Source organism: Heloderma suspectum, chromosome 4 (assembly GCF_057233095.1).
Source record: "Heloderma suspectum isolate Gila_16-S chromosome 4, 16-S_ref, whole genome shotgun sequence".
In the NCBI taxonomy this organism is placed as follows: domain Eukaryota; kingdom Metazoa; phylum Chordata; class Lepidosauria; order Squamata; family Helodermatidae; genus Heloderma; species Heloderma suspectum.
Genome location: NC_139461.1, coordinates 161,704,505 through 161,720,282, shown reverse-complemented (window position 1 = coordinate 161,720,282; position 15,778 = coordinate 161,704,505). Strand labels below are relative to the sequence as shown.

Genomic DNA, 15,778 nt, shown 5'->3' with positions numbered 1-15,778 from the left:
TAAAACCGCAACAGAAGTTCAGCTGAGATGCATACCACATTTCCAGCAAGCACAATCAATTCCAAGAGGATACCAGTGTAGTTAACAACACAAGTCAAGAAAGCTATAAAAGGCAGAAAGCTTCCTTTAGAAAATGGAAATCTTGTCCAAATGAGAACAAAAAGGAGCACAAACTCTGGCAAAACAAATGCATGTTGACAGGCAAACACACAAACAAAAAGGTTTGGAGGAGAGTTCTGCTAGAAACATTAAGACTAATAAATAAATAAATAAATAAATAAATAAATGTGCAAATACATCAGATGCAGAACACTGGCTAGGGGAGTGGTTGGACTGTTGGATGACAAGGGAGTTAAAGGTCAATAAGAAGATTGCAGAGAAGCTGAATTTGCATTTGTTTTCACTGTGAAAAATGTAGGGGTAAAAAAAATACCCCTGACTGAACTGAGTTTTTCAGGAAGGGAGTCTGAGGAACTGAGGTAAATAGTAGTGACAAGAGATAAAGTTCTAGGACTTATTAACAAATAAAAATTTAAGAAATTACTGAGTCCAGGTGGCATCCTCTCAAGCATCCTTAAAAAACTCAAATGTGAAATATGATTTTTCCCCCAAAAATATGTAATTTGTCCCTAGAATCGGTCTCCATGGCACTGGAAAGTACCCAATATAACACTGATAATTAAAAGGGGATCAAGGAAATTGCAAGCCAGTTAGCTTAATATCTATTCCAGGTAAATTGGTGGATTAATAGGACATTATTAATAGGACCTTGTTACTTGGTCCTATTAATAGGATTAATAGGACCAAGTAACAAGGTCCTATTAATAATAGGACCTCAGATTACTTTCTCAAGCAACTTATTTGAGAAAGTAATCTGAGGGGACAGAGGGGATAAACTGTATGGGGGTGCAGACACCCCCACCCACCATTTTTCCTCCTGTTGATTCCAATGGAAGGGAAAATGCCGACACCAAGCTGAAGCTAATGTAGATAGGGGGCCCATTCCCACAGCCTCACAGGGAGAGACCTTGAATCCACGACATCCAAGGTTGCCCGTGCTCTGCTCATGCTCCATCCCAAAACATTCCATTTCAGGGCCTACTGCCAGTGGTAGATTTATGCTTGCAGAGTTTTCCATGGGTGTAATTGGGGCCTCCACAGTGGACATGCCCCCCACTGCCAGCAGAGCTTCTCTCCACCAGAAGAGCAGCTTTTCTGCCCTATCCTAGCCCCCACCAGCCAGTAAATATGGGGGTTAGGGTTTTTAGTCAAATAATCTAACTATTCTTAGGGACATTTTCTTGTTCTTCCACTAGGAAGCAACAGTGGTGGTGAAATAAATGAAATTATATTTAAACATGTGAATTCACAATGCAACTCTCACACTATAATTCTCTGTATACTTACTTTTTATTTTATTTATTTTATTATACACATTCAAGACATACAAATTATTAATAGTCACTAATTACAACTCTAATCACAATATTTATCATGACATCACAAACCGTTTGTTCTAACAATCTATCCATACTTATAAATATAAAAACATTTATAAATGAACAAATCAGTGACTAATCATGATTTTCTAATACATAATCCATAAAGTGCTGTAGTAATTTACATCAACATAAAAACTTTGCATGCATTAATATCAATATTGAATTTCTACTTCACTTAATAAATGAGGACCCCAGTCTCCCTCCCAAAAAATTGTCTCTCTTCCCACAGACACATCTTCCCATCATAACTAAATGCCAAATCTTATTGAACCATTCTTTTTCTGCATGTTATTTGACTGTGTTATTTGGCAACTATTAAAATTGTTGCTGGTGTTATTAAATTTCCTACTAAGATGTGTTCAGTGCGCACATGGTTTTTAAAATAATGTAACAGGATTTGTAGAGGATTTGGCTGAAAAGTATATCTGACCATAATGTTTATATGAGTGATCATTCTTTTTCCAAAAATTGCTGATCCTTTTCACAGTTCCACCATGTATGTATAAAGTTCACCTCAGATTCCTGCATCACTAACATCAGGACATATCTTTGCCAGGTGTTGTGAGGTGAAATACCAGCAATGCAATATTATGAAATGATTTTCTTGTATGTATTTCATTTCTATACCGCCCAACAGCCGAAGCTCTCTGGGCGGTTCACAATTTGTTTTATTCACACAAAGTGACAAAGTCAGACCATTGGGGATACATACACCTTTGATCAGTAATGTCCATCCCCAACATGCTTTGCCATTTCAGGTTGAAATCATTTCCCTTTTTTTCCTCCCTCTCTAGCAAGATCTGGTATATCTGGGCTAACATTTTTTAAGTTAATTTTTTTTAACTGAAAAAGGAAAAAAATCCATTTCATCCATACATCTATAAATAACACTTCCATAACTAAGCAACATAATTCTGTAACAACCATAGTCTATATAAAATATAAATATGAATACCATTCCAAGTATAATGACCAATATACATAGATATAAATTCTTAATAAAATATAATTACTTAGGCTGCAGTCTTATGACTCCTGGGAGGGCATTCCAGGGGGCATAGGATACATTAGACCTCACCCTCTGAGGGCAAAGAGAGAGGTCCGTCCTCACAGGTGGAGATCCGAGGTCGGATTCCCCCTAGCCCCCAAATCTTCCAGCCTTTAGCTCTCTGAAGTCTGGAGAGGTAAAAGAAGGATGGATTCTGAAGGAAGCCTTCTTTTCTCTAATAGCTTCCTTGACGCTACTTGTTAGCCATGCTGGCAACCTCTTGGACTTGGTGCTACCTTTCCTAACCTGTGGTACACATTCTTGCTGAGCTTCTATTATTGTGGTTTTGAGTAACCTCCAAGCATTTTGAGGAGATTTAACCCTCTTGACTCCCCATTTCTACCTCCTTTTTACCAGTTCCCATTTTAGAGCACTTTCCTCTTTTGAAGTCAAATGTGACTGTGCTGATTTCCTTGGCAATTTCCCACTTAAATATATATTAAATCTGACAGCACTGTGGTCACTGTTCAACTGGTTTGACAACATTCACATCTCTCACAATGTCCTGGGCGGCACCAATCAGGATTAAGGTGAAGGTCGCTTCCCATCTGGTTGGTTCCATGGCCAACTCTTCTAGGGCACAGTCACTTAGGGCACTGAGAAATTTAACCTCTTTGTTGTGACTGGAGTGTACATTTATCCAGTCAGTGTGGGGGTAACTGAAGTCACCCGTTATTACAACAACTTCTTGTTTGGATGCCTCTCTGATTTTCGATCTCAAGATCACCCTGACCTTTTTGGTCTGAGATACAAGAGCATGTTGCCAGTACTAATTTACTTTTGGAGCCTCATATTGTCACCCACAGCTCTTCAGTGGAGGAATCTGCCACTGTTAGGTTTTCTAGTCTGCTTGACACGATGCCCTCTTTGACATATAGAGTGATACCACCTGCAGCGTGCCCTTCCCTGTTCTTCCTATAGAGTTTATATCCAGAGATGACTGTAGCCCACTGGTTCTCTCTGTTACACCAAGTTTCCATTATGCCCACTATATCTATGTTCTCATATAAAACCAGGCACTCCAACTCTCCAATTTTGGCTCAGAGACTTCTAGCATTACCATAGAAACGTCCCACCCCAGATGTCTCTGGCATGTGCATCATCTGCTATGGTTCTTAGACCTCTTTGACTGGCTATCATGTTTCACCATATGCTCATGGCCTATTCCTTCCCTGTCCCTATTTAAGCAATTGGAAACATTTTCACCTTCATCCCCTAGGGATGATTCAACCCAAATGGGATGCTTCCCAGCTCCTGCCAGCTTTCTCCCAGGGTTCAGTTTAAAAGCTGCTTTGCCAGCTTTTTTACGTTTAAGAGCCAGCAGTCTAGTTTCATTCTGATTCAAGTGGAGCCTATCCTACAGGCCCAGCTTTCCCCAAAATGTTCCCCAGTACCTAACAGATCTGAACCCCTCCTTCCTACACTACCATCTCATCCGTTCATTGAGACTCCTCAGATTTAGCTGGCCCTACACATGGAACAGGTAGCATTTCAATAACAGTAAATGGTAGTTTTAAAAACGTCCTTTCACCTAAAATATATTATCATATTTTCTTTTCAATGAAAACTGTAAGATAGAAGGAGATGTATTAATGTGGCTTGAAAACAACATAAGGAAGGCTAGGGCAAGAACGCTGGGGGCTGGCTGCACCAAGGACTCGGCAGTCAAGCCCTTGTGCACATGAAGCACAAGGGCTTGACTGCCGGAGTCCTTGGTGCTGAGATGAAGCGCAGCTCGTGTGGCTCGGTGGGCAGGGCGAGCAGGGAGGCTCACCGAACGGGGCCAGGCTGCGCAAGCTGAGGGGGTGAGCTCATCGAGCTCCTTCCGCCCAGGACGGGTCCGTCGATCCCTACTTGTATGGCATAAATGGAAAGATAAACTCATGCCTGACCCCACTCCCATTATCCCTTGTTTTACAGCAAAGATAAGCTTCAACAATTCTTGTTATGGTACTCGAAGGGTTTATATAGATATCTTTTATGTATCGATAACAGATCTATACGTGGGATTAATCCTCAAAACGGAACACAAATCACAGCTCAACTACAGGGAGTAAAATTTAGTTGGATGAAAATACATCAAATTCTCAATGTTTCTAATAATCTAACCATAAAGGCACAAACAGTATGCCAACTAATGGAATTTGAGAAATTAGTAGTGAAGGAAAACACAGAAATCAAAGGAATAACCTCAGTGCTGTATGGGCTTATCTCTGATTTGCAATTTGGAATCAGTCTTATGGCTACTCCTTCAGCTTCACACTCCCACACCTCGATAGAGGCCAGGCTGTCCTGCAACATTTATCTAATCAACAGCCTCAGATCTTCTTATTTCAGCTCGGCCTTGAGCTTTTCTGCCGTTTCCTCTCTCCATTCTGAATCCTTCTGCCCGACAGCTCCTAAAGCTGTCAGCAATAACCATGCTAGAGGACCGGCACGCTGTTTCTCTTTAGCTGACCACGTTCCCAGCTGCAGAGATTCTAACGCAGTTTCCAGACCCACTGGGGTGGAGTCCTCTTCGACCTCTAGCCATGCAAACAGGCCACTCAGGACTGCCAATTGCTTTGCGGCTGGACCCCATGGCTTCAACTGTGGACAGTCCGGGAGTCGGTTTAACACACTGACCCCCCGTTCCTCCTTCCCTTTGACTCTGAACATAGCAGTATTTTTGGCACCCTGCTCGCTGTGCCAAATGTATCACCCCGGCTGTGGGCGTTGAACTCTTAGTTAGAAGTGCCAAGCTAGTGATACATCACACTCAAAGGTTTACTTGCAAGGAGTACTTTATTGGGTAACTTATGGCACACAGGCGTACCCAATGGTTGGATCAGATAGCTTCTCTGAACCCCGAGCCATTGGGTACAATGGGTCTTATACTCTACATGTTGGCAATAAGGCAGCATAGCACTATCAAGCACCCCTAGCGTTCATTCCCAGCATAAACTAACAGCACCTGGTTCTCAAGCACAGCCACCTGTAGCTTTAAGGTAAACAAACTCTGCTTCTCAGGCACATCAGTGATAAGACATTCTCCTCATTAGCAAGGGATGTTCTGAGAAGGCTGTTATCGGCCTTTTGACTCATCTGCGCATGCTCAGAGGTTTACTAGCAAGGGAATTGCACCAATAATGAACTTAAGCAAGCATTATGGATCTCTAGGCCCCTCTAACACTACCAACAACTTGGCTACGCTCCTGGGGCCAATACAAGGATCTATTTTAATTCTAGTGGATCCAACTTTTGCCCAGGCCCAATGGAAAAGTAAAGAGTGTGTAAGTGTATGCTTTCTGTGTCACCTGCAAATTTCATAAGCAGGCCCTTTACACCCTCACCCAGGTCATTTATGAAACTGTTGAAGGGCACAGGGCCTAGGGCGGAACCCAGGAGGCCCCCACTTGAGACCTCCCCCCAGGAGGATGCCGAGTCATTACTGAGCACTCGCCGAGTACGGCGGCTCAACCAGCTGTGGATCCACCTAACTGTAGAACTCTCCAACCCACATTTTACCATCTTGTCCCCAAATATAAGGACAAGGATACTTTCCTTAATCTCAAAGGACAAAAAGAAATTACTGACCATTCCCTCCATAAGGCACATTTATTATGTTCTTTATTTATTTAGGAGATTTTACCATAAGCTCCGAAAGCATCATGCAGTTACAATAATTAAACAATGCAATAAAAAACAGCAATAAAACATAACACACAGGAACAGCATCCATCCAATAATCCAGGGCAAACCATAAAACAACAATTACAATTAACTATTCAGCATGCTGGAATGCCTGAACAATTAAAAAACAAGTCTTAATCTGGTGCTGAAAAGACATGAGAGGGGGTACCAGGTGAATTTCTCAGGGGAGGGTATTCCAAATGCAAGGTGCCTGCCTAACCTCAGATGGTAAAACCCCACGGAGGGCCTCTGGTAATAGTGTTAGGAAACATGGCTACAAGCACCACACCCCAAGTCATTAGCATCAGTACCACCTTCAATCTTACTGCATCAGAAGTGACCCCCCCATCTTGCACTGTTTAACCCATCCTGCTAGCTGCTGGTGTAAGGGACACTACCCTTAAGGATATTTTAGTGAAGACGAAAGACAAGAAAAAAGTGACTGCCCCTAGAAAGGAGAAGTGTAAGCTCCCCAAACTATGATATAACTCTTTTCACCTCTTTAAGCCCCAGCAGAGATACAGAGCTATGGAGTTCTGATATCCGACTCGGCTGGAATAAGAAGTTTCTCAGCAGGAAAAACCCCTCGACCTCTGTTAAATTCCTTCCCCTCCCAGCAATTCCACTGAATTTTAGCATCTACTTCTATTGACAGATGTGCCATTCACTGGGAAGGGTACTGTATAGAACCAATAACTATTAAATGCAACAAGTTTCGTAATCCATACTACTGGGTATAATCTGGGCACTGAGTTACAGGGAGGGACCAGCTTGGATCAGGACAAGCCAGAAGCACAGAGGTGCTGAATCATTGATGTTGAGTTCAACAACTAAAGATCCCTCTGAACCAGAGACCTTAAGCTGGGACCTCCAGAAGTGCAGCACAGCCAAATAACACCAAGGGGCCAGCATCCTCACTCCCATGGATCCCATGTTTCACAGAAGATAGTACACCTGACAAACTGTAACAGAGAAATGAGGGAATGTCAGGCTTCAGGCACAAGGGCTATTCTTTTATGTCTCTCCTTTCCTCAACAAGGGGGTGAGATCTCAGAGAGGTTGTCAGACACAGTTGCTGTTCCCTTGGATTTCTCTGAAGGATCTGTCTCTGACCATCCTTGTTTCCTGATTCTGATTTTCTACACTGGAGTGGATCTACAGTCCTGGCCTGTAGTCTTTTGCTCAGGCTACCTGTTCCAGACCTCCACCAGATCTGCTTCCTCTGAACTCCTCTGTGGGTTTGGCCTCACCAGGACTGGACAAGTTTGATTTTTTCCAAGATCCAGGTCGGGGGTGCGGGGGGGGGGGGAGGAGGAACCAAAGATAGCCATGTAGGTCCATGAGAAAAAACACACATCTAAATTCTCCTGACAATCCAACACTGGTTGGTTGCCTGGCAAGTACCTTACCCTTAAAGGTTCTTGGATTTTTACTTGCATTTCTTCATACTGCCAAAGAAAAATGCAGATTGGAGAATCACCCTGGACCTCAAACACCTGAACAAATTTGTCAAGAACTGCACAGTCTGCACGGAGACTCTTCTGACTACTGTAGAAACCCTGCAGTAGTAGGAAGTCTTTTCTTTCATCAGTGTAATGAAAGCTTATCTGCATGTACAATTCACCCTCAGTATCAGGTGTTCCTCAAGTTTGCCTAGGCCTCGCATCACTATCAATCCTCACCAGTAGCCAGGGGTGGTGTTAGGAGAGGCCACCTGGGCACGGGCTCTGGATCTTTTTTGAGCTGTGCCCCGGAACTTTTAAGCTGTCTCAATTGTCTTTTTTTTTTTTTTTACATTTTCCTATTGACTTCCATTGGAAAACAGAAACGATAACTTTTTTATTTTGTATGTTAAATATATGAAATTTGAAGACCTAATAAACCCTATGGAGCTGATTGAACCTGTCCAATTTCAGGCAGTTAGGTGCAGCGGCTTTTGTGCTAGTCACAGGTAAAATTTGCTATTTTCAAGAAAATCCGTCAAAGCAAAGAGCTATAACTTTTTTGTGCTTCCACAGAAGTGCATGGAGTTTGGGGACCTGGCAGCCTCTCTGGAGCTGACTGAACCTGCCAAATTTCAGAACCGGCCAAATTTAGTTGGGTCCAGTGGCTTTTGTGCTAGCCATGCATAAAGTTTCCTTTTCTCCAAGACTAAAACAAACAGTAGGAACTGTCACGCCACACAGGGGATTAGAGATCTTAATCAGAAGGTGTTTAAGGTGACTATCCCTAATCTCTGGTGTAGGGTTTTTCTGAGGTGCAAAAAACCTCTCTCCCTCTACTTTTCTGCTCTTACATGCCCACTGTTGGGAGCTTGCTTGCAATTAAATTTTGAAGAGGGAGATGGAAGGGAAGAAAGAATGCCATGTGAAATACTGGTATTTCGCACAGCATCTGATTTCACTGCCCCAAACTGGAACCTTTGGCTTCTGCAGAAGTTTAGTAGCTTCAGTACAGCAAAGGATCCAGTCAGCCTCCACAAACTTCTTTCTCCCCCTCCACTTTAATTTCTCCTAAATAGCTGCAGGCTTCATTCCAAAAGGAAGGTTAAGACTATGTGACATCATGATTGAGAAAGTGCTGGGGCTTTTAAATAGGTTTTACAGTTTTAAAAAGAAACAAGAAAAAGCCCTCAGCCACCTCACCTCATAAAGTTAAGGTAAGTACGTGCAATCCTAAGAAACCCTCCACAGCCTCCTAAATTCCTCTGAACTACTACCTCTCTGAAAGGAGCCACTTGGCTTAGGGAATTCTCTCTAGACGCCCCCCCCCCCACCTCTGCATTTCCAATCACCATTCTTTTTCTTCTTCCCTCCCCTCCCCTATCCTGTTCTTTCTTTCTCTTCTTTATTCCACCCAGGGCATATCTTGAGTAATTCTTAAAGAGAATTCTCTTCCATGGGCAAAAGAAGTTCTGAACTGTATTTGACTTTGTACAAAGAGACAAGAGGGTTGGTTTTTCTCCTTCTCCTCACTCAAGCCTTTAAGAAAAGTGGGTTCACATGGCTGCAGAGAAACAAAACTGGGGCTGTTTTGTTTGTCAGTTGCCATTATCCAGCAATAGGAAGGGCTGCAGCTCAGTGGTGGAGCACCTGCTTGGCAGGCAGAAGGTCCCAGGTTCAATCCCCAGCATCTCCAGGTAGGGCTAGGAAAGAATCCTGCCTGAAACTCTGGAGAGTCAGTGTCAACAATAGTGGGCTAGATGGACCCAGGGTCTGACTCAGTATAAGGCCGCTTCCTATGTTCCTCTGAACAGAAAGCGTTAATAAGAAATAGTGGTTTGTTTTTTAAGTGAAGGGGAGATAAATACTGCTCATTTATGCAATCCTATGTATGCCTACTCAGAAGCCCCATTATGTTTAATGAGGCTTAGCCTCAGGAAAGTGTGCATAGGATTCCAGCACAAGTTACTTTTGCTAGGAGGTTTTAACCTTGATGATCTGCATGTTTACTCAGAAGTAAGTCCTGAGTTGTGAGCATGGTACTGCAGGCTTAATACAGTGCCTACCCAGTTCCGGCTAATGAACTGACTACCCTGTCAGCTCAGTCCTATGCATGTTTTGTCATTTGTGTGTATGTGAGTGTGTGTGTTGGCATGAACTCTAGCTTCAGTGGTGAGGGAAAGGCGCTTAGTACATGCTCAGAGTTTCTCCATAACTTAGCCCTAGTTTTGAAAACAGACTCATTGAGTTTTGAAAACAGACTCATTGAGTTTTGAAAACAGACTCATTGGCTGAATACTGGTGAAGTCTTGGCACAAATGAAATTATGGAGAGGAAGATACAATGAGAGCTTGTGCATAACAAGGAGGTAGAGGAGAGTTGCACAAAACAAAACATCTGTTTTTTATGAAGAGTTGCTGGAGGATGGTAGGATGAGGAGGGATGGTTGCATGGAGGGGAATAGAATTGGTAGGGGGAGAATGTGGTGAAAGAAAAACATTCTGCACATGCTCAGAGGCACTCTCTATTTAAGAACATAAGAAGAGCCGTGCTGCATTAGACCACGGTCCATCTAGTCCAGCATTCTGTTCACACAGTGGCCAACCAGATGCCCATTGGAAACTCACAAGCAGGACATGAGTGCAACAGCACCTTCCCACTCACGTTCCCCTGCTGCTAACATTGGTGAAATGTAAATAAATGCTAGTAATTCTAAATTTGCAGACATGTATATCCTTCAGAAACTTTGCAGGTTTCTTGCCTGGGGACACCTCTAATGACCTGTGCATTTTCATACAAATTTACCCAAAAACTATTGGGGAAGGGGTGAATGGAAGAGAAAGCAAATCACTCCCTCCTCCAAATTGGAGAACTCGCCTTCCACATGAACTGCTGCACCTATCCTTCTGAAACGTTGCTGGTTTCTTACTTAGGGACACCTCTAGGTTGTCTGTAATTTTCAGAACAATGGTCCACAAGGAACATAGAGAGAGAAATATGTCCTCTTTTGGAGACCTCAAAATGTCAAGGCCACCCTTGCACAAAACCCCTTGTGACTATCATTCTGAAATTTGGCAGGCATCATCTCCTCTGATGGGGCAATGAATCCTGGAATTTTTATCCAGTTCTTCCAAGGAATAACAATGTTATTGGCAGTTCCCTTTTAAAGAAAATCAAAATACGAACCCTGTACCTATTTTTTCTGACATTGGGCAGGTGTAATCCCCTTCTAGGGGGCTACTATGCCTGAAATTACCATCCAGTTCTGAACAAGAGGAAAAAGTTACAGTTTTTTTCTAATTTCCCACGGTAGTCAACAGGAAGCATAAAGTCTCATTTTTCCAAACCGTGACTCAGGTTTGGTGCTGAGCTGAAGTGGGCTGACTACAAACTGGTCCGAGCAGAAGTGGGATGTTTTCCAAAATGCTGAATTGGGGTGGGAGATTGGTGCACACTTATTATGTATGCAATCTATGCACACATATAAGCACACCACATATGCACACACATATATATTAGAGGTCTGCTTAGACTCGGAGATATATATATATAGATATATATATAGATACGCTCGTGCAAATTTGTTATGGGCCTGTGCCCCAGATCTTTTAAGAACCTAGCAATGCCCTTGCCACTAGCAATACAGGGCTCTCATGTACAGGCTCTTGATGGTACCACAAGTGTTCATAAAGCTCAAGATCTCTCTGGTAGCTCATCTTGGTCTTGGGGACATCCCTACTTCAACAACCTTCTTCTCTGAAACAGGGGGAAGTGGATGTCTCAACAACTGCCAGGTACTTGGTGAATATGGATGTCAAGGCACATGAGCCGACATTTGAGTTTTCCAGCTAGTAGTTGTCATGTCCCATCCTGCAGCCTCTCAGATACACAAAACAGGTTGGTCGGAAAAGATTAGCCCTTTCCTTGCTAATTAGCCCTCACTTCATTGCTTGGCCAGCACAGACTGGGAGCATAACCAGCTGTCTTCCTACTCCCATGTAAACAACCTGAGACCAGAAGTCACCCCGAGCAGCGGTGGCAGAGAAGAGAGGGACCAAGAGATGCATGCAGTCAGTGAGCTGTCCTGGATGGCTTTTGCTGAACTGGCTGACCACCATCCATTTCTAGTGAACTGTCAGAAGAGCTGCCTCTGCTCCTCCAAAAGGATTCAACACAGTCATCATAGACAGCGGTAAGTCCAGAATCTTCCTTCCTCAGGATAAGACAGGCCATATCAGGAATTTCATCAGTACACACCTGAATTTAACATCCAGGGCCAGCTGATAGCCATCATAGACACAGTCCCTGAGACCAGTTCCACTCAAGGCCACAACAATGGCTCCTCCTTCCCTACCAAGAGAAGATTGCCTGATGCAGCCCCCTCCAAGTCCTGCACCCCTCGGAGCTGTCATTCTCATTCCACTGGTTGTTACAATTCAGCAATTTGATGAGATGAGTGCCTCTCAAAGAACCATTTTGAAGATGGCTGCAGACAGAACCCAACACAATACACAATCGTTTAGCACTCTTTGCCTTCAAAAATCAGATTCAGAGAATCTGCATATTAATGTGCATGGTCATGATGATGAATGTGAACTAACCAAGTTTGGGGTAGGGGAAGAGACATGATCCCTCTTCCTGTTGCAGGAATTCCATCTCTTCCTATATTAGGCAGAATGTTTTCTCCCCTCCCTAATGGCTCATCATGTTTGGGCATTTATAACTCCAGGGCTGACAAGACCTGGACTTGTCACAATGGAGCTTCAACCTAGCAATACAATGTTGTTCCTAGCAATGCAGAGGAGATTCAACCACCTAGCATTGACCAGTCCAGTTTGCCTCTCCAGCGAACAAACTGTCAAGATTCTTCACCAGATTCCTTGTGGAGGGACAAGAAAGCATCAATGCTCTCAACAATGGCATCCAGGTCTCCTGTATGTGTTTCTGCTAATGGTGTTTCAGGCCAGGATTCAGGATTTCAGGCCTTGCAAGCGAGGGTGCTGCAGGCAGAACTAATCATCATGGCCACTGTGGCTGATAGCAGCTCACTCAGACCCAACCTGGGTCTCTATCTTGAGACAGACCAGAAAATTCTAGAAGGCTTTGCATATTTCAACAGAGTAACCAAAGGGATTCTACCAAATCAATTTATGAGGCCACAATGAAAAGCTTTATCTACTGGTGCAAGATGGGAAAGCAGTTCTTATTCCTCTATGGGCATAAGAGAGGTCTGGGTATTCTTTCACATCTGCCAGGAGCAGGGCTTACATCCTAATATACTTAAAAGCCAACTGGCAGCCCTTTCCATGGTTCTCGGGAAGTGAATGACTTCTTGTCTTCCCAATCTCACAATTGCTTCTTAAGAGCTACATTTATTGCTTCTACCCAAGCCCCCAACTGCTCAAAGATCTCCCACCATGGGACTTACACAAGATGCTCAGAATATTATCAAAAGGCTGCTTCAAGCCTCTCAGGCCCACATGCCTCCAGACCCTATCCTTCAAAGTCATCACTTTTTCCCTAAGGTTCTGCAAAAACATAACATGTTGGAGTCTAAACTCTTAGAGTAGCCATGTTGCAACTACTGAGACCTCAGGAACAATAAAAGTAGTATCACAGAATGGAATAATTTATTATTTAATTGTTTTAATAATTTATTTTTTAATAGTCTAAGGGTGCACTCCTATGCATGTTTAGAGAGAAAACGATCCTACAATTCACAGCATGCCCCAGTCAGCATGGCTGGCTGGAAGGATGTTGGGAATTAAAAGACTTTTTTCTGTCTAAACATGCATAGGATTGTGCCCCAATACATTAAACACAATATTAGTACTGCTTACTGGTTAACAGAATGAGCTATGAACTTATTGAACATATGAAGCTGCCTTTCATATGCAAACAACTAGTTCAATATATTCTATTCACTTAGTAGCTTTGCATTCAAATATCACCTCAGTCATGAACTCATTGGGTTCATTCAGCCTCAGTGATCAATATTATTTTAGAATTTCTCCAAATTTGGTCCTAAGGTGGGGGTAATACTGGTCCACTTCAGAAGGCTATTGTAAGAATTAATGCAAACCATGATTTTTCCACTGTGAATGTGCTTCGGGCTTACTTGCTCTCTCCTTCTCCCACACATTCCGATTACTCCCTGACTTCCTGGTTTCTGAAAAACCATGGTTTGTCATTACATATGAACCAGGCAAACCATGTTTTGCCAAGAAGCAGAAGTACAAACCAACTTCAAACCATGGTTTCTTATTCTATGATCTGCTCAAATCTGTTTTCCTAGTTTTTATGTAACAGCAAACTAGGGTTTGCCATAAAACAGGAAATCAGGGAAGGAATCGGAGCACATAGACACACAACAATTTATGATAAGTGCTTTGAACACTGGGGAAAAGCGCTGTTATTATAAACAATGTGGCAAAATAACTTGAAAGATTTTCAGTTGTGAAAATGTGTTCATACCTCATGTTCCAGATAGGATTTAAGGGATTCTGTCTCATTTAACAGAGTAACACTGCATTTGCCTCTAAAAGAAAGAAAGAAAGAAAGAAAGAAAGAAAGAAAAAAAGATTACATATTGAGAAAAATGGTATTTGGGATTCCTACATTATGTACTATATAAAATATTTTACTATGCATTTTAAAAATTGTCACACAAATATAGTCAGGATTAAATGCTATCCTGTTTAATTGTTTAGTCTATACCTAATATGGGTGGCTGGTAAGGATTCCAACTGCCGTGAGAGAAACAGTTCTCGATGATGTAGCTGATGTTTCTGTTTCTCTGGTAAATCCACCATTTCTGAGTTTTCCATTTCTTCTTCCATTTCCCCTAGTTGAACAAGAAACAACATTAATCTCTGACAATGGGACCAGTAGTACTTCCAACACTACTTCTTGACCAGCTGAAATTCACTGCCAGAACTTAGTATGGAACTATAACTGACAAATGAAATGAAACTGCACACAATCACGTTTAAATCTATAAACGTAACTACCAAGCATAAAATTAGATCATCCTTATTGCAGTACACTGCTAATGACCACCTTTCTGGTTCAAAACTACGGTCTAGTTATGTCCTGTTTCAGGTCAGGGTCTGCACGTCTGTGTCACAGAGATGCAAGGGAAGTATCAGTGCCCCATTGCAACATTTGTGAACTACCTTGAGGCTCATGGATTTCAAAACGGGTGCACATCACTGGGATGGTACATGCCCAGAAAGTCTGTGCCAATTACTACACCAGGGTAATAATGACTATGCCAACCATCAGTGGTTGGCATAGTCAGGTGCCTGAGCCTAGGACCAACCACTGTCAGAGAGAGCATCACCATTTTCCATAAGGCTTGTTTGCATGTCACGTAAAATTAGGAGGCAGCACTGCCAGCGCTTAACAAATTCAGCCCCACCTTGCCCAAGGATAGTGGCTGCCTACAACTTAGTTGCAGCTGATGTGGCACCAACAGGGATATATAGATTTTGTTTAATCTGTTCAGTGTGTGTTTCGTGGCTTGTCAGGAGACTTTCATTGTATTGTCCACTGACTTGACAGATTCAGATTTTTTTCCCCATTCAGAAAAGTACAGAAAGAAGTCCACCACGCTTTACGTAACTTTCATTGGCATGCAACATTTTGCGTATTTTTTTTTAGCTCAGCATACAATCAATGAGCAAAGCACACAAAAGGTGCTACACAGCAGAGGCTGAAGAGAGATCAGAGATATATAAATTGTTGTGTGTCTTTTTTTAAATGTCATATATATTTGCATATTTTCCAGTAACTTTTAGTCGTTTCAAAAACGACTAAATTTGCATACAATTCCAGAAAGTAAATAACAGTCTACAGGTCCACACGACTTGGAAGTTGTCAGTCCGCTGAAGACTCCACAGGTCAAATTCATAGAAATCTGAAGTCATTTGATTCTGTTTTGGATTTCTCTGACCTTAGGCACCACATGCAGTGCATTTGTGTGTCATGCAAGGGAGAACACTGAAGCCAGCACTGAGAGTCACTGGATACAGAGTTAAGTGTAATGTGCCATGCTGTGCCTGAAAGTGGAAGAACTAGAAAATCATAGTTGATGGAGGATTACTTGACACCAC

The 15,778-nt window shown here is 42.5% G+C and overlaps 1 protein-coding gene across 13 annotated transcripts in view; it reads right to left on the bottom strand.

Moving 5' to 3' along the window:
- Positions 1 to 15,778, bottom strand: part of MTA1 (metastasis associated 1) — a 230,761-nt gene that overhangs the window by 151,932 nt on the left and 63,051 nt on the right. For all 13 annotated transcript variants that reach the window (XM_084854839.1, XM_084854828.1, XM_084854830.1 and 10 more), the window contains 2 exons: positions 14,382 to 14,508; positions 14,139 to 14,202 (listed from right to left, as the gene is read on the bottom strand). In XM_084854839.1, the coding sequence (XP_084710965.1) occupies positions 14,139 to 14,202; positions 14,382 to 14,503 (186 nt within the window). In that variant the 5' untranslated portion in view covers positions 14,504 to 14,508. The remainder of the gene's footprint in view (positions 1 to 14,138; positions 14,203 to 14,381; positions 14,509 to 15,778) is intronic.